The sequence below is a fragment of the Aspergillus karnatakaensis genome (genome assembly GCF_047715665.1).
Source record: "Aspergillus karnatakaensis strain CBS 102800 unplaced genomic scaffold BJY04scaffold_9, whole genome shotgun sequence".
Taxonomy (NCBI): domain Eukaryota; kingdom Fungi; phylum Ascomycota; class Eurotiomycetes; order Eurotiales; family Aspergillaceae; genus Aspergillus; species Aspergillus karnatakaensis.
In genome coordinates this window covers 287,187-308,865 of record NW_027395721.1, presented here as the reverse complement: position 1 = coordinate 308,865, position 21,679 = coordinate 287,187, and the positions used below count along the sequence as shown (strand labels likewise).

The following is a 21,679-nucleotide window of genomic DNA, read 5'->3' as shown; positions in this document are numbered from 1 at the left end:
AACAAGGGTGAATGGAAATCATGATTATCGTGACTGCTCAACTCCAAGACCAAGAGAAGCTCGCGGATTCTCGGTACTTTTTTGACTTGTCGAGACCTCTCATCAAACGAAATCGTATCAAAGCGGATAGAAAGCGAAAAAGGTGTCATGTCGTAAATGCATGCTCGAGCTCAGAACCGAAGATGTGGCAGTCGTTCCAATATCGTTGCTTGACACTGTTTTTTTCTGGGGTTTGATGTTTTTTGTTTCGTTCGGGCGGACCAAGAGACAGATAACCAGAGTACTTTTTCAAACACGTAACCGGAACCGAAGATAGAAAAGCGGGCTGCCATCGCAAGGGAACTAAAAACGATAATGCGGTATCATCGAAGTATATCGGAAAGAAAGGAAGGGCGATCTATAAGGACAAAAAGTCGGCAAGCAGCGTATGTAGAAGCGTAGCGTTCAACCAGCCATGATTGGTTGCATCGAGCCGACAAGGTTGGCACACATGTAGTGTTCCATATGTTTAGAGCAATACAGACAGCCACAGGAGGAACCGTGAGCGCTAGTCCAACCACCGTGAGGGAAAGGGAACCCATAGGACGGGGTGTGGTGGTAGGATGGTGGCTGCGAGCGGGGCGGCGGCATGTACTGCTGCTGAGGGGGCATCCAGGTACTCGAATAAGGCGGCGGGGGATTCGAGTACGCCCACGTGCCCACCGAATAGTAGTCTGGGGTTGTCGGACCGCTATGAGGAGCGGAGGGGGGTGAATACTCGGAGGCTGCTGGGTTGAGCCAAGAATTTTCATACTGAGTGCTCCGCTGGTATTGCGGAGGAATCGGACCTTCAGGGGACATGAGGGGCTTGGAGACCCTGTTGCTGCGGGTGACATTGGTGTCGATCGGAGCGAGGGCCTGGCGAGATTCTTGAGTCTTGACTGAAGACTTATTCCGCCACTTCTCCCAATGGGAGAGCCACGAGCTATAACCATCCTGCTGATCATAGATGCGGTCATGGATCTTCCAGTCGAAGGCGAAGAGCCAATCAAGCTCCATAGTATTCAACTCACTGACGGGGATGTTGCTCACTTCGGCCCAAGACTTGTTCTGAAAGGTGTTGTCGTCCAAAAATTTGCTTCCCAGAAGTAAAGCCACTGTAAGCATGCGGTAGACTTGGCCGCTGCCGGTAGTGAAGACCTTAGCAGAAGAAAGCATGCGCATTCGGCAAGAGAGATAGTACAGGCCCAATAGGATGGTGGAGCTCGGTAGACGGGTTGACGACAAAATTTGAAAGACGTATTTCCGGAACTGGGGAGAAACAGACGATCCTGGGTAGACGCTTCGCGCGAAGTCAATATCTGATAGGTTGATCTTGGTGATGTACAGCTCATACATTCCCTGGGCCATCTCTGCCACAAAGTCGGACATTTGATCCATCTCATAGTCAAGGTAGGCAGCGACACCTCCGGTAGCTTTCTCTTCTTTGCGGGACTGCTCGGGCTGTGCGACCGGTTCTTGTCGGCGATATTGCGAAGGCACGACGTGGTCCATCGGGGGCAATTGGACGTTGTTGCGGATCGGGGGGAGCACGTTCGCGGCAGGGACGGGGCCGAACATGGGCTGGCTCAGGGCGGTCATATCTCTCCCAGTACGCATAGCTGGTACATGCTGCTGTGTGTTCATCGGTGGTTTGTAGCAGGAGGATTGCTGGGAGTATTGCTCGATGAATTCACAGCCATTCTGGGAGTAGCGGGGAGGGAAAGCGGCCGAGTGCCCAAGGACATAGAAAGGTGGTTCATTCTCTATCCTGCCGGCGCTCGTGATGTGAGGGGGGGTAAGAGGAAAGGCCGGAAGGCCTGCGTTGTAAAAGGACGGCATAGCGAAGAGAAGAGGAGAGGACCAGTTCAGGGACGGGGCGGTAGACGTGTCAATGCTGCAGAAAAATACCCAGGTCAGCAAGCTAAATCGACCAGAGAATCTAAAGGAGGAGAAGCATAGAAGAGAAAAAAAGATACGAACCGTCTACGCGTCCGCCAAACCCTGATGCTGGGGAAAAGGAAGAGCGACGCTCAACGAGCCGCGGCTCTGATTGTATTGCAGTAGTTGTCTCTTAGTTGAAAACCATGAGGGAACAAATCAACAAGACGAATTCGTGGGAACACAAGTGGAAGGAAACACAAAGAGAGCGAAAAGAGCGGTCGCAACTGGCGTTTTTCGGGGTTGTTCCTTCTCTGCGGCGGTTTTTGGTGGCAGAGGCGAGTTACTTTATTTGTCGGACGGTTGACAGTGACGGTCGGTCCAACAAACGAAGTGACTTGGGCTCTTTTTTGTCGAACACCAAAGAGCAAAGTGAATTTGCTATGGCAATTGCAGGCCAACAGAGAGGAGTGTGGACGCGGGTCTGGGAGGGAGCGGGCGAGAAAAATCTGGATTCCTTAAGGGGGGGAAACAAGTGATTCTCGCGTTGGGTTGCCGGCCGGTAGTCCACAGACAACGACACTTAGTGAAAAGCTCGTTGCAAGAAAAAATGGAATGGAAGCAAGAGCAAAGCGAACAAGCAGGGCGAAAGGTGGGAGGAGAGACTTTCACAGGAGGAGAGAGGATAGAGAGGAAGAGGAGGGATGGAGAGGGAGGAGGAAGAGAAGAAAGAGAGAAGAGAGAGAGAGAGGAGACAGCGGATGGAAAAGACAGGATGAGAGGATGACCACCAGCAGCGGCAGTGTCTGGCTGTCTGTCTGGCTGTCTGGCAGGCCCAGGTGTAGTCTCGGTGGAGGCTGACCAAGACGGGCAGTGGTCACTGGTCACTGGTCAGTATTCTACTGGTAATGAATAAATTTACTTTTTGGTTCTTATTTTTATCGCCCACCGGAATGAAGGCCCTGCTCCTGCTCAGTAGATTATTGTACTCTTATTCATTACGAAACTTTTACCGGCTGTTGGGAGTTGGGAATGTGGTGAACCTTGAGATCAACGGCCAGAACACAAAACCTACCGTGGTTACAGCGGCACAGCTGGATCTGCTGCTTGAGGCAGCACGAGGCAAAGCAGAAAATTCCATCTTTCCTTCCCAGAAGTGGCCGGACCACAAACGTTACGCTGTTACGCTCGTTGCTTTAGGGGGCCACCTGCCTATCGTCGAGTCCCGAGTCGGTCACCGTCTTGCTCCCCAATCCCATTCATCGCCCCTGAACTTTCTTTCTTCCGCTAAGATTATTTTTATTATTTTGTACAGTAACAATTAAATTTATTATTATCCACCCTTCCATCAGGCAGGACAATCCTCCTCATAACTGCGTCCTAATAACTGACGATCCATTATTATTCGACCCGTCCACTGAGATATCCCGCTGTACTCGAGGCAACAAGAAATAAGAATAGAAAACCAACACGAGGGCCAGTCTCACCTGTGTCTGAGAAGTCTGAGTGTCTTGTCCAGCCCGATGATTAACGACCGAATGACCCAGAGGATTATAATGCACCCAATAGGAGCCAGAACAAGGACTGTGGATGCCAAATGGATGCTGTCTGTCGGTGGACCCCCTCTGGGACGTGCACTTTTCACCTTCACTATTCCCTTTCAGGGCAAGATACGTCAGGCAATTATTAATTCTGATTCTCGAAGCGCTGAAGATTCTTAGACAAATTATCAGGCGCTGTTCAGGATGATGCTGCCGAATTGCCACTCAGGTCTATAGAAGAAGACCTCCGGAGACCTCCAGTTATCCTGCGCAGTATGACGATATTCAGTCATGACCGCATTCACAATTGAACTGCAGACTCCAGACTTTCAGCCATGGTGGCGAACAGCCTCATTTCAACATAGCCATCCTCCACTTTAAAAGTAGCACAGTAGTACGTCAAAATGAAGATACTTCAGTTGATGATCAGATCCGCTCGCCTTCAGGGCTACTGTTATCAGGTTCTGTCTCTCCAACTCAACTTCTTTGTAAAATCATAGTACTCTGACTCACAGATGCAGCACCCTGCATCCAATCACACTGCACATTCTTCATGAACTATGGATGGTGATGGCCTTAACTCCGTAACTCCAGTCCTCCGTCGTCAGGCCAGTTGCCTACCACAGGTATCACCATTATTATCAATACTAATCCAATATTTTCCAGATTCTTCTCTTCCCCTGTCTTCTCCGAATAATGCATGAAGGAGACCGGAGTGGGGGGCGGGCGGGACAAAGAGGAGGGGAACATGCTCCAGGCTGTCCCTGTTGTTGTCGCTGCCCGATGCATGTCGCTGGATGGAGGAGGATTTGAGGAGTAGCGCTGCCTCAGTAACCGCTCTCTCCCTCTCTCTCTCTCTCCATACTCGTGATCCCATCCACTGACAACAAACCTTGCTGCTTATCATCACATTCACCATCCACCCGTCCATCCGTAGACAATATTAACTAGTAATTACTTACTATAGAATCATCGACCTGAAACCGCCAGTAACAGTGGCCCTTTGCACCACCTGCAGCTCTGCAGCAGGCACGAAAATGCCGCGTCCCAGCCCCTCTACTCTTCCCCAAAACTCGTTCCCCCACCCCTGCCATCCGATTATCTCCTAAGGGTCTTGTTCGGAAACTGTTAGTCTACCGCAATGAGGGGAAGAGCGGCGGTTTTCTCGCTCGGACGTTCATTGTTTCTTGATACTCCGGTGCGTGCCGAAACCTTGGACTCGTGTTCTTTGACAACATCTTGTCACGTGCTGCATTGCATCCTCGTTCAGAGACAGTATGGAGATTCGAGACCACAAGGCCCGGGGTTGCAGTCGGGCAAATAATGAATAAACAGTTTCCGAATCTATCGTCCTAGGTTGCTGTTCAACGACATTACTCCAATCGGAATCGATTCTAGGAGTATCCATAAGGGCTCTCTCCCTGGCCATCATTAAAGTAGTGCTACATTCATGGACTCTTAATCATACTTCCAAGGCTCTGGATCCTACCACGCGGCCCCCAGGTAGCAGAAAGGCAACGACATATCCAGATACACCATTTGGGGCTTTCCCTTCATGGCAGAGGTGATGCGATAGATGATATTTCACGGCGGCTATGCCGGCATCGTGCGCGAGAAGGACCATGAGTTCCTCGCCAGTGTATCTAGGTTTGTTTGGCATTGCTTTCAGCAGTCTTATTCATGCAGCCCTAGTGCTGCATAATCACTCCATCGTCGCGGGACAACTCTCGACTGCTGAAACATGTCACGAGCATTTCGGCTTACAGGGACAAATATATATTGGCGGAGAGAAATCGGGATGGCACTTCAAAGCAGAACTTATCGTAGGGATGATGCTGGAGTTGTTCAATGAAAAACAGGCCGTTTGACCGTGGAGTTAAGGGGATGTAGTTACTCCGGGTTCTCCCTTTGCGTCTTGATAGCAACAATTCGCAACCTTAGAAGTAAGGAAATCGCAGGATACCTAGCTAGGTAGGGACATTCATCTACTTCTACAATCTTAGTGTAAAAATTGGCCAAGGGCTATCACAGAAATAAATAATGCAGTATATTTTATCTATGCAGTAACTCCATCTTTTTTCCCGTCCCAATCCTTTCCGAAAAGAAAATCACCGAGGGGTTCACATCCAGGTATCGTGCTAGAATAGAGGATACTCTTTTATCCTCCGATTATAGCTACACGAATCGAATCACATTCATAAAAAACAGAGTGGATATCATAAAAGGTCAAGGTCAAGTCAATGTCAAAATGAATGTCAAAATGACGGGGGTAGAATGGGAAAAGAAAGAAAGCAAAATCGGAGAGTCAATCGCTCTTCCAAATACTCACCCTCGGCCTTCAACTCCAGCCAAGTCAGCAAGCCAAGGCAATGAATAAATCTCCTAAAAGTAGGTTCGTAAACGTAAATTCGTAATCGTGGTTTCAGACCCAGTCCCAGCTGGAAGTGAGACCACAATGCTGATAATGGAGCATCATGATCATGCACGCAGTGAATGGGTAAGGACAGCAGACGCCGTAGCTCTACTCCCCCCTCAAGCCCTTAATCATATTCCGCAATGCGTCGAGGAGAACGGTCTCATCTGGTGGCTCACCACCAGGGAACGAGCTCTCCGTAGCATTGCCCAATGCCCGAGCCCGTGCGCTCTTCAGAACACTTTTGATATAGTCCTTGTCGTCGTAGTCCTCCAATATGACAGCCTCAAAGTCATCAATCGCCTTATTAGCGCGCTCATTGAAAGAAGCCTCATCAGATGAAGTATCCATAGGCATTGGAGCGTTATTTTGACTGCTCATGTTGTAAGGCTGCTGATGAGGCTGTGGCGGTGGCGGAGGCTGGTGTTGATGTTGATGTTGCGGAGGAGGACCCGTATTTGGAGCGTAGTTCTGAGGTTGATGATTGTTTGGCGGAAGGGGCTGGGAATTAGGTGGCGGGTATGGAGACTGATGCTGAGGGGGGGGTGGCGGTTGCATTTGCTGAGCTTGTGGTTGGGACTGCTGAGACTGTTGATATTGGAGGAGTTGTGGTGGAGGGTCGGAAGCATATGGTGATGTATAAGTGGTTGGTGTTGTTTGGGCGAATGCGGCGGGGAGATTGTTTCTGATTGGACTGGGTATCGGAAATGGTGAGGAGGCTGTTGGTGGTGCGAGAGCAGGAGTTGGAGGTGCAGGAGCAGTAGCAACAGGAGGGGGGTAAGGTGTTGTGTGTTGAGAGACAGGAGGAGGAAGGGGAGGCGGGGCGGGTGTGGCTGCTGGCGGGGGTGGATATGGGTTCGAGGAAATGTTTGAGAATTGGAAGTGTGAATTGGCCATCCCCGGCTGCCCATTTGGTTGGTTGTTATACGCATTGGGAGGAGGCATGTACTGGGGTGTAACAGATGGAGGAGCCTGTGCGGGTTGAGGAGGCGGCGGCGGTGGTGAAGGGCGTCTTTTCTTTTCCTTTTCAACGGATGCCCCCGGCCGTAGCTGCCATGACCATCCCTTCCCATCGCGCTCAGCATGCATGAAAAGATGGCTGTTGCCGTTAAGATTATGCCGTACACTCGATGTCCAACCCTCAGTTTCGCATTTGAAACGGAAGTACGGGTATTTCAGTTTCAAGGCGCGGTAGATCTGTTTGAGCGTCATTGGGGTTGTAGCCTCGGTGAGAGCATCGAAGATGAGAACTGCATAGTTGTACGGCGGCTTAGCCAGATCCTCAGGTGTATAGGCAGACTCTGGAGGATAGTTGGGCGAGGGGGAACGAGACGGCTTGCGCTTCTTGACAGGTGGAGGTTTGACATATTCCTGTGGTTGATGCTCTGGAGGAAACTGTCCACCTTCTGTTGAAGGGAGAGGGAAGTCCATGGAGGTTCCATCCTTCTTCCTCTTCGTATACTTCCGCTTCTCTGGTTTGGAGTTCGGCGACTCGTGTTCCACGAATTCTTTGGGCACAGGTCCTTGCGTTGTCGTTGTCTTCCCTGCCTTTGGCTTGCTTTGTGGAGGAGGTGTAACGCCGCCGTTTGCCTCGCGCTTGGCAGCCATTTTCTGTTCTCGTGCCAGTTCGGCCCGTTCCCGTTTTGACATGATGCCGTCTTTGGGAGGTCGCCCAGGACCGCGACGGCGGGCTGGCGCCTGCGTACCGTCTCCAGAAACCTCCATGGATTGAGCCGTTCGTGCAGCCTCCGTGTCCTTGTTTTTAAACACAATCTTTGTAACTTTCGAGCCATCCTTCTTCTCAAGATCATCTTCATTCTCAGCTGCCGCCGAAATGTCGACATTCTCCTGGCTCTGAGGGACAAACTCCTCTTCCTCGATATCAGCACCGGTCTCGCCAATTGGCACATCTGGGAGCAGAAATCGGATGCGGACTCCACCAATTTGGATATAGTCACCGCTATGAAGTGGTCGGATCTGGCTCGGAGAAAGCCAATCTGCGCCGATAAAAGCGCCGTTTCTGCCCAAGACCTCCATTTCAAACAGGTTCTTATCGAAGTTGTACGCAATTTTGACATGTTTTCGAGAAATACCACGGTGTCCGGCGACGCTTCCATCGGTCGTGGCGGGGGGGTGAATCGGAATAGTCGGACAAGCGTCAGGAGAAGGAAGAAGGGCGAGGGCATCGACTGGTTTCGCATCGGCGTTACCTTCCTGTAATGATTGCATTGCAAGGGCATTGTAGTCAGTGGTAGCTTGTAGTTGAGCAGGAGTGGCGTGCAAAAGTCCACCAGCGTCGCCGTGGGAAGATGCTGATGAGCGCCTGCTGATATGTGACTGCATGTGCTGAGGAACGTCTGGGTCAAACCCCAGAATTCCACCTCGGTCGCTTACAACACTCCCTATCATACTGTTTCCCTCTGGCTTAACGCGGACCGGTGTATGTGAAGCATTTCCACCGCTTGAGCTTTTGGCTCGAGAATGCCTCATCGCTTGCCGAGCATGATATTCCCGTTGATGTGCCGCTCGAGCCGCTCGGACATCTCGCCCTAGAATAAAAGAATATGTGTTGCAGTAAAAATGGCCGTCGTCGAATTCGAGTTTCGCAAAGGCTTGAATCCGTGGCTCGGATCCAGCTATAGAACCACTTCCATCGTGCAAAGTTCCCTCGGTGTAACCTAAAGCCGACAAGTCTGCGCTTTGTGAAAGATACGCAGCAGTGAGCATCTCATTCTGGTGCAATGCCTCTAATGGCGTCTCTGCGGCTGTGCTAAAGTCCAACGGCGGAAAGAGATCAGTATGATCTAGGTTCGGTTTCGCGAAGAGCAAGGGATCGGTTAAGCCATCGAGAGGATCGGCGCTTTTCGCTAGAAAGTTGTGATTTTGTTCAGCTGTTGTGAATGGTAGCCCAGAATGTTGCAGGGACATATTATCGGGCTGATGTAGGGATTCCGATAATTGATTTTGATCTCCGAGAGTTGCCTCCGCTATCGTTGGCGGAACGTCCTCTCCAAGGTGTGACGGCCAAGTTTGATTCAATCCATCCTCAAACTGATGCTTCTGTTCATGGTCTTGTCCTTGCACCATCCCCGAGTCCTCCATTGGTTGACTTGAGTTTGATTCATTCCCTTGTTGGCCGCCAAGGAGTTGAGCCAGGAGAGCACTGGCGGCGGACTGGCGGCGGAAATCAGCTTGGGAGTCCTGGCCGTTGGAAAAGGCATGGGAAGCCTGATCTTCGGTCTCAGACTTTAACGCCATCATGCCCGATAGAGATGGCAGGCCATTGGGAGAGGAATCGTGTTCGGGGGCAGAATCGTGCAGATGGCGGATTGCGGAGTCGCTGGGCGGGGAATGGGACGGGAGTTGGTCGTTCTCTGGAGAGTGTTGGGAACGGGTGTAGTCGTAGAGAGACGACATGCTCGGACCAGCCTCTGAAGGTCGATGGCCCACCGCTGGCGCTGTCATGGTCTGCGACGACGACATGACCGGGGGAGGGCGGCTGGGATTGCTGGTTGGCCTAAGAAGTTCTCGAGCGGATTGATCCAGTTCTGGGAGAGGGAGGAGAAAGAAGAGGGCGGTGAAGAGGAAAATGAGATTCGATCGCCCTGGACGGTACGCCGGCCAAATGAAGTTCCGAGTTGGGATTTTCTGCCGTATTTACGTACAAGAATACCGTATTTTTCTCCACTTTCGAGTCCTCACCTCCACTTCAACTTGACACAGAGGAGATCCCGATTCCAGCAAGCCACGGCCAGCATTATTATTTGAGAATCAACATTTACACCACTTGACTGCTACGGAATACTTCTACTACTCCTAGCCATAAGACAATCACCATGCCAAAACAGAAACCATCCAAGAAAGACACCCCCCGCCAATCTCAACCACAACCACAGGACCAACCCCCCAACTGGCCTCCTTTCCGTCCTCAGATCCCCCCCTCCGATCTCCTCCTCGACCCGCTCCTCTCCGACCAAATCTACCTAATCCGCAACTTCCTCCCTGCCTCCCTTTGCAAGAACTACGTCTCATTTCTCTCCTCTCTCCCACTGATCACCACCCCCGGAAAGCCAAAGAAAGGCGATGCTGTCCGTGTTAATGATAGGTTCCAGATACAGGATGCGACCTTTGCGGAAAGTCTTTGGCGGGGTACAGCGTTGAGGGAACTTGTTACCAATCCTCATTCGTATACAGGAGAAGAGGAGGAGGAGGTTAGCGATGAGGCTAACGGACAGAGGACGGTTGTAGAGAGGCCAGCGAAGGATATTTGGGGTGGGGAGCCGCTCGGTTTGAATGCGAATATTCGTGTTTATCGATACTCACCGGGACAATTTTTTGCACAGCACTGTGAGTCCCCTCATATTTTCCCAAGTTTGTCCCTTTGCAGTCATTTTACGCCATAGTGAAGGAAGGGAGCAGCGCCAGAGAGAAGTGGTGGAGGGGAGGAGAGCATCAGGAGTCTTGTAGCCACTACCTAAAAGACCAAGCCTAACGTATATTCGTAGACGACGACTCCAACACCCTTTCCTTCTTATCGCCTTCATCACCTCCCAAGCCTGCCCGTACCACATGGACGCTCCTCATCTACCTTTCCACCTGCACCGGGGGGGAGACAGTCTTCTATCCCGAACCGACGAGAACAAATCGTAACCCTGAACCGATCTCTGTAGCTCCCGAGATGGGCATGGCGCTGCTGCATCGGCATGGGGATCGATGCCTACTACATGAGGGGAAAGAAGTTACCAACGGGGAAAAGTGGGTTTTGAGGAGTGATTTGGTGGTTGCACGATGAGCCAGGTCCGTTTTTCTATCCGTTAAATTACAGAGACGGTTGAGGCATGAAATCAAATGACCTATTTCATGGTACATATACAACAAAGGGCTATTGAGTTAATAAATGAGGTTAACTGGTAATCGCGTCGACCCATTCAAAGAAGCGATAGAGAGAGAATGATAGAGAGGGGGGATTTATCCGCATGAACGATATGTATAGGAGCGTAAGCTTCAGGTCCGAATACAAGCAAAGAAAATTGAACGAAAAAACCAAGAGTTCGTCGACTAGTTGGGGACTTTCTAACCCCTGCAGATGCCCAACCGCAAGCGAACGCTCCCATCCAGCTATTTAGATAATGATGAAAGACAGAGCGAATTGAACCAAATGATCTTCCGTTTTGAACATACTATTTAGTCCCATATACCCTTATTGTGCTGTGGATGGTCTCTGTTCGTATTCCGTCCTTCGCAAGATTTCTTCGACAGGACCCAACAGACGCTTGAAACCATCCCGACCCAGTCTCGCCACTTTGACTTCAGTTCGAGCGACAATGCTGGCAGCTCGAGGCTTGTCGTCTAGTAGCGCGAGCTCACCAAAGTAGTCTCCCCGGTGGTAGGACTTCATAGGCCGATCCACTCCGTTCATAAAGGTATCGGCCTCGCCAGCTTCCAGGAGGTAGAAAGCATCACCTGGATCGCCTTCAGTGATGATGGTGGAGCCCGCCGGATATTTGATAGTATCAAGCGCGTCGGCGATCTTCGCGCGCTCATAGGGCTTGAGGCTAGAGAGAAGTGGTACTTCTTCTAGGAAAGCCTCGTACATGCGTCGGCGTTGGAAAGCGGAATCCATGAGAATGCGTCTAAAGGTAATGCGGTCTAGCGCCCAAAGGGTACTCTTTGGATCTGCTGATACAATGGTAGCCGCACGGGGTGCGTTGTACATCAGAGCGAGTTCTCCGAAAGAGCCACCAGGGCCGATGGTGCTAATTTTGTTGCCCATCCCGTCAGGACCTGGCTGTACAGAGCCGGAGGGGTTGATGTAGACGTCAAAATGACCATCTTGGACAATATAAAAGTAGTCACCAGCATCCCCCTGCGAGATCACCTTAATATCCTTTGCCGGTATTGGCTTCTCGACTAGAGCATCCAAAACTGTCTTAAACTGCTCGTCATCCAGGTGAGAGAAGAGGAAGTTGTTGCTGACGGCTGTTTTCAATCGAGACAGTTGTTCCTCCGACTTTGAGTGGTGTGGAGGGGTCCAGCCATCCGTGCCTGCAGATGTAGGATTCAGAGACTCAGCAGAGACGGATGTTCGACGACCTAGAGCGTAATTATTGGGGAATCCATCATTAGGATCACCAGTCGGACGGAAGTCGTCGGGGCGTGAGGCTTCGTTGTGACCTTCCTGCCCTCCCTGGAAACCTCCAAAAGGATCTCTTCCAAACCGAATTCCCTCCCCTGACTCCCCAGCTCGACCACTCTCTAGGGGATTGTTTCCACCGGATGATTCATTCGCGGCCGACTTGTTCGATCTGAAGGTTGAGTCGGTTGGTGACGTCACCTCATATTCTTCATCTTCTGCGATCTTGTTGAACGAGGAGGGCTTGTCTTCCTTGGTAGACAGCTTGAGGAAGGGGCTGTTCCCCGAAAATGAGGTGCTCGACATGCTTCTGGTTGAGAAGGTGGGTGTAAAGGTTGTTCTAGCAGAGCAAGCGGGGGAATTAGGACAGCAGGATACTGTGAGGGGTGTGGTAAGACAAAGAAAGCTGGCGATTGTTAGAGGAGAACTGCATACAGTAACCACGAAAGGAACAAGTATGGAGGATTATTTGAGCAGAAGATGCAGATGAGAAAATAGCAGGTTTGTAGGGAGAAAGGAAAGAAGGAAGAGGATATGTATGCACGAGGGCACTAGGATCGGAGGGGGATCAGCGCAGAAAGTGGGAGAGGCCGGGCGGCGGGTAGGGGAACCGCCAGAGTTAAGACAAAGCTCTGGAAAACAGACTGGAGCAACTGGACCTGGGCAATGTCGAGTGGGTATTGAAAGATTTGATGGCGAATTGGGCAGGCTCATCAGACATCAGACCAGAGTCAGAAGCTCTTGAATGGAGCTCAGACCCAAAGAATTCGAAGAGGCGTTCGATCATGTCCCAGAAACGTCCCCCAGAGAAGGGTCAAAAGAAGAAAAAGAAAAAGATGGCCGCATGAGAGGAAATTCCAGGCTTCTTTCTTACTCACTTTGCAGATTTTCTTTGTTTTGCTTATTTGCTTTTTCCTATCTCGTTGGCTGTTCTGTGTCCTCGAAAAAGGGTCAACGATCGGAACGAGCGTAAAGATAATGGAACAATCGGAATGGACAAGCTAGACGGGTTATGAGATGATGGTTGTCGATTCCCTACCTGCTAAGGGTATGACTATTTCGAGGGCTGTCGTCTGCTCGATAAGTCGCGTGGAAGGGTTCCGAACAAGAACCAGCACAGCCGATTAGACTCTGCGGGCTTCATGAACTGGTACTGGATAAAGTAAGAGAGCAGATGATGCTCGTGTCGGCGACGGGCGGTTTCGCACGGGCTACAGAGAATAAAAAGGAGATGCTAAGTCGGGATGGTGCCAGGTGAGGTCGGCAAAGGAGGAGGGGATGGAAAAGGCGGGGGAAGCATTGAGAAGCTTGCTTAGGTTCAAGGTTTCTGCAGCTATCTACTTTTGACATGCACTCTGCAGCTCCCCTCTGGATTTCCCTTGGATTGCATAGTTTCTGTGTTTATGACTGGATCTTGAGGACTAAGGACTGCCACCGCTACCTCTGATTGACCATTGTGCCATGATTGCCCGTCTTCAGACAATTTCCCTTGGGTGTGCGCTGCGGATCGACGTCACCGATGCTCTCCCCGCCATAGCTCACTAGTGCTCAATAGCGAGCTCTCGGTAGGTCAATAGTGTAGTAAAAGGGGTGGTATACAAAGCCAACTACCAGTGAGAGCTACTGCTCAAGTAGAGAAGAAGATGGAGCATTGCAGTTAGCCGATGGGACAATAGCTTTCTCATGTTGAGTGCCGGCGGAAGTATGGAAGCTTCGGTGGTTATCAGCTTCCAGACGTTTTCTAGAAGCTCACGATGTCTCGGGCTCTCGGTCCGGTGCCAGGTTGCGCCACGAAGACCCTTGCTCATGAATGCTTTCTAATATAGCATCAGCCATACATCCAATTCATATTTCCTACATACTCCGTAGTAGACCGCAAAATTTCTATGATCTACGGAGTACTTCATCGCCTCCGAACATGGTCCGCGGGAAGACTACTCCGTACACTAACTGAATAGTCCAGCGGAGTAGGATCGCTGACGTCTGCCTCGCCATTCATGATGTAAAGGATGCCCACTCTTTACGACGCTACGACCTACGCATAGGGCAATCATGAACCACTCGAAGTCACAGAAGGGACCTGCAGGTGAGGTACCATGGATGTTGAAAGTCAGATGGATGTCGACGGATGGACTCACCGCAGCTGGAATATTGCCAGCGTTATAGAGCACTTTATCCGGTTAGAAGCACGAGCCTTAAGAAACGAGCAAGACAGGTGGCGTGCGAGAGTCTTTGCAGTCTAGACTTTGCGGTGTCTCGGCTTGGTGGTGCCTGGCCTTGAAAAGTGTATCCGAGTATTCCCACCGCTACTTTGCAGCAAGAGGAGAAACTCCAAGATCAGCGCATTAGTTAGTAGTTTGGGCTCTTATCAACAACTAACTAAAAGCTCCGGTGCCAGCCAGGTCAGCGGCTGCAGCGACTCATTATTACTTGCCCATCTCCTGCGGCCCTGCCTCCTGCCTCCTGAGTCCTGCCAAATCCTCCGACCGAACTGCTTCTGTGCGCGACCGCCACCCCGCTTTGGCCTGCACCGCAATTCCTCCGCTATCCTATCCTGCGAAATCCCAGCCTCCCCAAGACATTCGCTTTATCAGCCCTGCGATTCCGTCCTATTCTTCCCGTATATCGCTTCTTAGTCCTTTGCAGCCCATACCGAACCTCTCCCGTATCTTGCAGTTCCCGTCCAAGCAAACAGAAAATGGGGAGTTACACGTTTCGATGGTAAGTTAGTTACTCAAAGCCTCAACCAAACTCAATTGCTGCCTGGGGCTCCTTCTTCCCGGGCGACAGCTGGCTAACCCCAGGGTTATCCAGGCCTTACAATGCCACTGAGGTGTTTGTTACGGGGACGTTCGATGACTGGGGGAAGACAATCAAGCTGGACCAGAAAGGCGACGTCTTCGAGAAGCAAGTCCACTTGCCGCTAACAAGCGAGAAAGTGCACTTCAAGGTATGTCATACCGTTGGACTTCCCGGTCACAGCCTCACACATGACCTCCAGCTGGTCTTTTCTGCACCCTGCTTTGTGGAGTGTTCTATTTTGGCGCTCCGCACATAAGCACCCCAGGCTCCTGTCAAGATTGTGGCATCGGCGATGACGCTGTCTCATTGACGTCATGGCGTTGGAGCTTTCCGCGTCGCCAATCTCACCACCCCTCTCTACAAAACTATAAGACCCCCTCGCAGAAAGCCTTGTCGTATCACTGACGTGTATATTTTCCTACTCATAGTTTGTCGTTGACGGCCTTTGGACCACCGATAAGCGATTTCCTGAAGAAGACGACGGCAGCAGCAACGTCAACAACGTTCTCTATCCCGACCAGATCCAAGCAGACTCAGTCGCAGCGCTACAAAACGGCACGGAAGACATGGCTACTCTGTCAGGCGTTGCCCCGACCTCCACAACCGCTGGGCTGGCTGGTGGAGTTCCCAAGGAGTCTAGCAGGACAGCAGCCCCCGGATCGACAACAGCGGGGCTGGACAAGGACGTTCCACTCGAGCAGAGGGCCAATGTCCCTGGGGGGTTCCCTGCGGATACTCCAGTCTCTGAGTACTCAGTGAACCCGATTCCTGCGTCGAGCGGCATTGGGAACCCTATCCATCTGCAACCAGGAGAGAAAGTCCCCGACCCCAGCACATTCAACTCAAACACCGTGCAGTCGACTGCGCGTACGGGTCAAGAGGCATATGAACAGCCTGCTAGCGCCACACTAGACAGCCCATTCTCCCTTCCCCCTGTGTCTAGCTCTACGATTCCCGAGTCTAGCCTACCGATTGGAGGCGGAGCGAACACCTCTACTACCGACCCCGGTGCTACGATCCAATCTGCCGCGCCGACTTCTACTACAGCCGCGCTTGCTGCAAAGGTTCCGTATGAAACTCAGAAGAAGCAGACTGACAACACAAACCCCGTGGACGATGTCCCGGATGTTGTGAAGAAGTCCATCTCGGAAGCTCACAGGCCTCCCGAGGCCGCTGCAAATGAGGTAGTCGTGGAGGAGAAGAAGGAGCTGGAGCATGAGCTCCAGCAGAAGATCCAAGTGGACAACTCTGTCGGCGCACCGGCACCTACCGCCACCGCCGCTACTACCGAGACTGCCCCGAAGCCTACCGGCGCGGAGTCTGGCTCTGCGCGAGTTTCTCCGCGGACGACCAGCCCCGCGAGACCCGCCGACACCACCGAGACAAAGAAACCCGAGACTCCCAAGGAGAGCAAGAAGGAGACACTGAGCCCTGCTACCAACAACACCACTAACAACGCCACCAACAATAAGGCTCCTGCACAGGACACTCAGGTTCCTCCAGCTAGCCCTGGTGGAAAGGAAGAGAAGAAGAAGAAACGGTCAAGTTTCTTTGGTAAGCTGAAGGAGAAGTTCAAATGAAGGACGCACGCCGATGATAGTATACGTCGTTACTTGACGATTCCTTATGTTACTGATTGATGATTCGTCTGGATACCTTATTGCCCATGTTTATACTTGATTGGCCTCGTTTATGTCTATGGTTTATGAATACGCCAGGTTGATAGTCTAATTGAGTACAATAATACTTCATTCCTAAGAGATGTCATATTGGTATAGCATTGCTCACTTGGCCGTTCAACTTGACTGGGTATGCCAGCATACTACTAGATCGTCAGCACCCTCTATGACAGATCGAGAGTAGGACTCACTCTTTTCCAGTTTTTGTACAACAGCAGCCACAGAATAGCGAGGCAGGATAGCAGAACACTGCAGCCACGACCGTAACAAAAAATCCTGGTGCAGTTAGTATAACAGTAAACTAGCTGGAAATGCTTTTGGCTAGACACACCCAATGTCGGACCAACCACTTTACACCGACAAGGATTTTGATCTGTCCCGCATTGGAAGCAGAGGGGGATGAAAGGGAGATCGCACATGGCGATGCTTGGTGGTAACTAATCTGATTGACGTGTTAAATATAGTAGTGGCGGTGTTGATGATATGCTTTTAGTAGTATAATAGGAGGTAATATGGATCGTTGCAAGTTATAGTACCCTATGGCATACAGGACCACTATTAATGCTTGCTGCGATGAGGTTCAAGTAGCACATGATTCATCATGACGACAGTGGAGCTGGATAGATCCGGCTGCAATGGGGAATGTGTTTACTTTGCTTTTTGTGCAGCAGTTTTCTTCTAGTTTTGTACTCTTTTCGAGAACTCAATTGACTCGAGGGGCTCCTTGACGACGAAGAACAACAAGCAAAACCACTACTAGGATTCAAGCCAATATATCTCAGCGTCTATAGTTGCCACAAGTATTAACACCAGCGCCATCCCTTTCCTCCTCCTACCTGCACCCCTCTGTCGACACATACCAGCTGAATCAGAAGCGCCAGGATCCACGAAATAAAACAACCTCTCCGCCCGCGCGCATCAACAACCCCCATTAGACGAGAGTCGACATTCTAGATCCCATAACTAGCCACAAAGGGGGCTTGTGCATTGCAGTTGTGCGTGCAAGTTGTCCAGGCACCAGGATTTCTTCACGCCCACTGACCCACGCAAGCCACAATCCGGATCTTTTTCTTTCTCTCCACTCTCGACATTCTCTTTGTGATCAAGGATAGGGAGATAAATAGGAGGATTCTCCGCTTTTTTCTTCCAGTCTTCAGAAAACAGCACACGATATCTTTCTGTCTTTGTACAGCGAAGTCTGACCCCTCAACTGATTCATACCTACCTACTGGTGAGTGAGACCTGATCGACGTCATCCGCCCGCTCAGCTCAGCTCAGCCCTACCGGGCCATCGTGCCGTCTCCATTCCTCTTCATGAACTGCTAATGTCTTACTTCTGTCAGCATCGACAAGAAGGCTTGGACATCGAAACTCATCATATAAATGACAATAAACTAACCTCGTTTCTTCTCAGAGACTTAACAACCCACGAATAAACAACCACACTCTCGAATCGCATTCAAAATGGCCAACCGCCTCCTTCCACTGATCATCCTCGTGATTATGGTCATAGTTGTGGCCGTCATCGGATTCATAGCATACAGCATCATTCGAGAAGTTTCCGATAAGACAAAGAGTAAGATGGAGAAGCGAAATGTCATGTTTACAAAGGATGGGATGAAAGTTGGTGTTCGGGAGGTGAACGAGGAGGAATATGTTGATCGGAGCCAGAGGTTTGTAATCCTGTCTATCATATCCCAAGGCTGGTTATTCTTGTTATATATGGAGACTAACTTAGACTCGCGAGTAGTATCCTTGTCAACATGTGGAACCATACTTCTTTTCCGGCATACAAGAGTAGGCTCTGGGATATGACAGGAAATGCGGGAGCATCTGGTTCCTCTGGAAGCAATGGAGATTCGACAGCCACACAAAGGAAGGGGTGAGCATTATCCCTTCTCCTGAAACATACATAAATGAATGAAGAACTGATAGACTCTTCTTATAGACATTCCAATTGACTGTCAAAGCGTCTCCTGAAGAACAGGCGGGCAAAGACCTGGCTTACTGTTGATGGGCTTTTAAGAGAGCCTTAGGGGTAAAATACATGACTACGCTTGCAAAGAATGACCTCCGTGCTATGGTAGAAACGACTGACGAGTAATGACTATCTTTGACTGACAAATCCCTGCCCCGTATATCCACCTGTAGAGTATGAGCGGTTTCAAATAAAGTCATCCTCCATGCTCGCTTTCGGCCAGGAAAGGAAACAATTAGACAAAGAGACAAATCCCAGCTTGACCCCGGATCAGCCAATGTGTCTTTAATACTTCAACACTGCTCCGCTCTTGATCTACCAGCACTTACCCGTGTCCGTAACACGTAAAGATGGAGATGATCACGCCCCAGACCCACAAGATTAGACTACTAGTAGAAATTCAGAAGGTGACACTGTCCGACAGTGATTGTTGCTGGCATTGCAATGAATGCTATATGAATTCCGTTGAATTATATGGCCTATTCCGCTTTCTATGATCGAAGTAATTTTGTTCAAGTCATACCGCGCTCTAGGAGTTAGCACTCAGTAAACATGCCCCCAATGGCTCTAAGAGAATGCTAGCACTCTCTCAGCACCTGCTTTAGACCGCACATCAAAGTAAAGTGGGCTTCCAGCTGAGTCTGCAATCAGTGAGAAAATGAGACAAGCACCAGTGGCTGATAAGGGCGTAAGGGGCTAGCATCCGGCCGAGCTACTGGTGTTGCTCTACCGTTAGCCCATTACATTGAAGTTTGAAGAATCAAATCTCCTCCTGGCTCGAAGCATAAGCTCGACTACTCCATGCTTACTACTATGTGGATCGTGACTAATGTTCTAGAATGATTTGCCCCATCCGCAAGTACCGACTTGTGCATCGTCTTCCCGTCCTACGCACCAATTTATCTCCAATCGATCCAATCCAGCAATGAGCATCGTACAGAGTTGCATTGAGCAGGACTATCTGCCAGGATCAAGCCTCGCTTGTAGAAGTGGATCACTGCTCTGGAGTAATTACCAATGGCGATATCCTCACTGGGGCCAAGCGCTCCAAGCTTTCACATTCCCCACAGGGCGCGGATAACTGGAGCAGCGAATCGCACACCCACGTGCCAAGAAATACCCCTCATGACTGAGAGATCATCCAGCACGAGGCTGGTCATTTGCTCTTTATAGGCCCTTGCGTCGCGGAGCACCTGATAAGTGAGATGTCATCTAGCGCAGTCCTCTCCAGGCACGAGGGGCTTCCAGCGACCATCTTTCGCTTGACCGATGCTCTTTGCAATCCACGCCGTCTGGTAGGTGGATTCGCCGTGGTTAATGAGAGCTTGTCCTTTGTCTAGTGAGATGGGGTTGATGCTTGGTTGACAAGGTGATATTAAGGTATGGAGCCCGCTGTCTTGACTTCCGAGCTTGTTGATCTCAAAATCTGACTGTTTGACTGGAAGACTCTGTGGTCTTGACTGTCACTATGTCTTTCTCTTCTCTCAAAGCTCTTCTCTCTCCGACTGCCGAGTCCGAGTACGATGTCGAGAAAGACACCCATGATATTTCGAGTGATGGGGAGAGCTCGAGCGGCGAAGTCAAACGTCGTGAGAGCAAAGACACCAAACTCATCGATGGACGAGTGATCTCAGACGCCATTATCGGTCTTTCAGATGGCATGACGGTCCCGTTCGCTCTCACAGCCGGCCTCTCCGCACTCGGGGACACGAAAGTCGTGGTCTTTGGGGGCTTTGCCGAGCTTATCGCAGGCGCCATATCCATGGGATTGGGCGGATACCTTGGTGCAAAGAGCGAAGAGTATGCCTCCACGAGCCCTAGCATACTCAAATATAGGCACTGACCGAGACCAGAGAATCTTACCATGCAACACTCAAAGAAACTGAAAAACAAACCATCACCGACCCAGCCTCAATAACAGAAACCATCCACGACATCTTCACCCCCTATGACCTCCCCGAACACCTCATCACAGAACTAACCTCCCACCTCTCCACCTCCTCAAACCTACCATCTTTCCTCATGAACTTTCATCACACCCTCCCCGAACCATCTGGCTCTCGAGCCGTCACCTGCGCCCTCACAATCGCCCTCGGCTACTTCATCGGCGGCTTCGTCCCACTTCTCCCTTATTTCTTCGTCGGCGAGAACGAGGCCTTCCTCGCACTCAAGTGGAGTATCGCGACGATGGCGGTTGCGCTGTTTATATTTGGATATGGCAAGACGTGCTTTGTTAGCGGGTGGCAGGGCAAAAAGAATATTTGGAAGGGTAGCGTCGGGGGATTGCAGATGGTGCTTATTGGAGGTGTTGCGGCTGGGAGTGCAATGGGGCTAGTCAAGGGATTCCAGGCGCTGGCGGATTCTCAATCTTCTTCATGATCTACACCAGCGTGAATTGGATTATTGATGAAGAAAATTATCAGGAGATGAGGGCGGAGGAAAACTGCGTCTACGCTTTGCATTCAGGTCCATATATTTGGCGTTGGGAGTACAAGTCACTGGGTATACATATATATATATATATAGATATATATGGTTGGTTCGAGGTCATCACCAACAATGCTTCAAAATAGATGATATATGGGTTGACACCATATTTACTAGTGAACTCTTTAGGCTCAATCATCCCATCATAGCACATAAGTTAGAGCTTATATCTACATGGACGCGCGACACGGATTGCAACACTATATGCCGTTCTCGGTCCCAATTCAAGTTTCAACATGCAGTTCATAAATCCTACTGGAAATCGCCGTACCCGGTTTCTATAAGCCTCAATCTACCAACAGATCTCCGAAACCATACCTGTACAAAACGCACAAGAAGAATACCCGATACAATGCCATACACTCAGCCCCAGCCAGTACGGAGTCCAAGGCAGCCGAATTTCAATCTCTCAGGTACTTGAGAAATTGAACTCAAATAGACAGTGAGATACGTCACATCTAGGCTTAGTATCTTTTCACACTAAGCATAGTAATGGTAAGAGTCAAAGTATACGAATGAACCTATACGACAGGAAGCACGGAACAGGGAGGAGAGAAAACGTTGTAGTCTAAATCTAAATTTATCACGGAACAACAGGGGACGGAAGTGCGTGGCTGCGTGGCAGACTGGCAGTGCTGGGGCATAACTATACGTACGAACCTATCGGAGTATTTATTCTCCATCATTTACCCCTGGTTCGGCGGAGATGTTGTAGCAGTTCGTCTCCATTTTTGCGATCGAGGTGAG

At 50.4% G+C, this 21,679-nt stretch overlaps 7 protein-coding genes across 7 annotated transcripts; 4 read left to right on the top strand and 3 right to left on the bottom strand.

The window, feature by feature from the left end:
- Positions 1–296: 296 nt before the first annotated feature.
- BJY04DRAFT_169000 (putative cyclin-like protein (Clg1)) lies at positions 297–1,982 on the bottom strand. The gene has a single exon (XM_073709184.1). It carries the CDS (start codon positions 1,858–1,860, stop codon positions 445–447), a length of 1,416 nt encoding a protein of 471 aa, XP_073574493.1. The 5' UTR covers positions 1,861–1,982; the 3' UTR covers positions 297–444.
- Positions 1,983–5,482: 3,500 nt separating this feature from the next.
- On the bottom strand, positions 5,483–9,357 carry BJY04DRAFT_233012 (forkhead domain protein). The gene has a single exon (XM_073719860.1). It carries the CDS (start codon positions 9,334–9,336, stop codon positions 5,962–5,964), a length of 3,375 nt encoding a protein of 1,124 aa, XP_073574492.1. The 5' UTR covers positions 9,337–9,357; the 3' UTR covers positions 5,483–5,961.
- A 203-nt stretch (positions 9,358–9,560) lies between these two features.
- On the top strand, positions 9,561–10,849 carry BJY04DRAFT_168957 (uncharacterized protein). Its single transcript, XM_073709183.1, has 2 exons — positions 9,561–10,200; positions 10,359–10,849. The coding sequence occupies exons 1-2, from the start codon at positions 9,690–9,692 to the stop codon at positions 10,643–10,645; spliced, it is 798 nt and encodes a 265-aa protein (XP_073574491.1). The 5' UTR covers positions 9,561–9,689; the 3' UTR covers positions 10,646–10,849.
- A 38-nt stretch (positions 10,850–10,887) lies between these two features.
- On the bottom strand, positions 10,888–13,031 carry BJY04DRAFT_168953 (cyclic nucleotide-binding domain-containing protein). The gene is made up of 3 exons (XM_073709182.1): positions 13,026–13,031; positions 12,865–12,918; positions 10,888–12,326 (listed from the first exon to the last, which is right to left on the bottom strand). Exon 3 carries the CDS (start codon positions 12,290–12,292, stop codon positions 11,054–11,056), a length of 1,239 nt encoding a protein of 412 aa, XP_073574490.1. The 5' UTR covers positions 12,293–12,326; positions 12,865–12,918; positions 13,026–13,031; the 3' UTR covers positions 10,888–11,053.
- A 1,216-nt stretch (positions 13,032–14,247) lies between these two features.
- On the top strand, positions 14,248–16,550 carry BJY04DRAFT_181726 (carbohydrate-binding module family 48 protein). Its single transcript, XM_073710234.1, has 3 exons — positions 14,248–14,707; positions 14,801–14,936; positions 15,217–16,550. Exons 1-3 carry the CDS (start codon positions 14,685–14,687, stop codon positions 16,366–16,368), a joined length of 1,311 nt encoding a protein of 436 aa, XP_073574489.1. The 5' UTR covers positions 14,248–14,684; the 3' UTR covers positions 16,369–16,550.
- A 1,381-nt stretch (positions 16,551–17,931) lies between these two features.
- Positions 17,932–18,353, top strand: BJY04DRAFT_215132 (uncharacterized protein; the record flags this gene model as incomplete). The annotated part of the gene is made up of 2 exons (XM_073715418.1): positions 17,932–18,140; positions 18,218–18,353. The coding sequence occupies 2 exons, from the start codon at positions 17,932–17,934 to the stop codon at positions 18,351–18,353; spliced, it is 345 nt and encodes a 114-aa protein (XP_073574488.1).
- Positions 18,354–19,606: 1,253 nt separating this feature from the next.
- Positions 19,607–21,003, top strand: BJY04DRAFT_181714 (VIT1/CCC1 transporter family protein). The gene is made up of 3 exons (XM_073710233.1): positions 19,607–19,825; positions 19,891–20,245; positions 20,299–21,003. Exons 2-3 carry the CDS (start codon positions 19,914–19,916, stop codon positions 20,822–20,824), a joined length of 858 nt encoding a protein of 285 aa, XP_073574487.1. The 5' UTR covers positions 19,607–19,825; positions 19,891–19,913; the 3' UTR covers positions 20,825–21,003.
- Positions 21,004–21,679: the final 676 nt, after the last annotated feature.

What these genes read in the sequence shown, in the direction of transcription:
- BJY04DRAFT_233012 (XM_073719860.1), bottom strand. Translation starts at nt 9,336, where the DNA reads ATGTCGTCGTCGCAGACCATGACAGCGCCAGCGGTGGGCCATCGACCT.
- BJY04DRAFT_168953 (XM_073709182.1), bottom strand. Translation starts at nt 12,292, where the DNA reads ATGTCGAGCACCTCATTTTCGGGGAACAGCCCCTTCCTCAAGCTGTCT.
- BJY04DRAFT_168957 (XM_073709183.1), top strand. Translation starts at nt 9,690, where the DNA reads ATGCCAAAACAGAAACCATCCAAGAAAGACACCCCCCGCCAATCTCAA. An exon ending in ACAATTTTTTGCACAGCACT is followed by an intron (nt 10,201 to 10,358) that starts GTGAGTCCCCTC and finishes GTATATTCGTAG; the next exon opens with ACGACGACTCCAACACCCTT.
- BJY04DRAFT_181726 (XM_073710234.1), top strand. Translation starts at nt 14,685, where the DNA reads ATGGGGAGTTACACGTTTCGATG. An exon ending in GGGAGTTACACGTTTCGATG is followed by an intron (nt 14,708 to 14,800) that starts GTAAGTTAGTTA and finishes AGGGTTATCCAG; the next exon opens with GCCTTACAATGCCACTGAGG. An exon ending in GCGAGAAAGTGCACTTCAAG is followed by an intron (nt 14,937 to 15,216) that starts GTATGTCATACC and finishes TCCTACTCATAG; the next exon opens with TTTGTCGTTGACGGCCTTTG.
- BJY04DRAFT_181714 (XM_073710233.1), top strand. Translation starts at nt 19,914, where the DNA reads ATGTCTTTCTCTTCTCTCAAAGCTCTTCTCTCTCCGACTGCCGAGTCC. An exon ending in CTTGGTGCAAAGAGCGAAGA is followed by an intron (nt 20,246 to 20,298) that starts GTATGCCTCCAC and finishes GACCGAGACCAG; the next exon opens with AGAATCTTACCATGCAACAC.
- BJY04DRAFT_169000 (XM_073709184.1), bottom strand. Translation starts at nt 1,860, where the DNA reads ATGCCGTCCTTTTACAACGCAGGCCTTCCGGCCTTTCCTCTTACCCCC.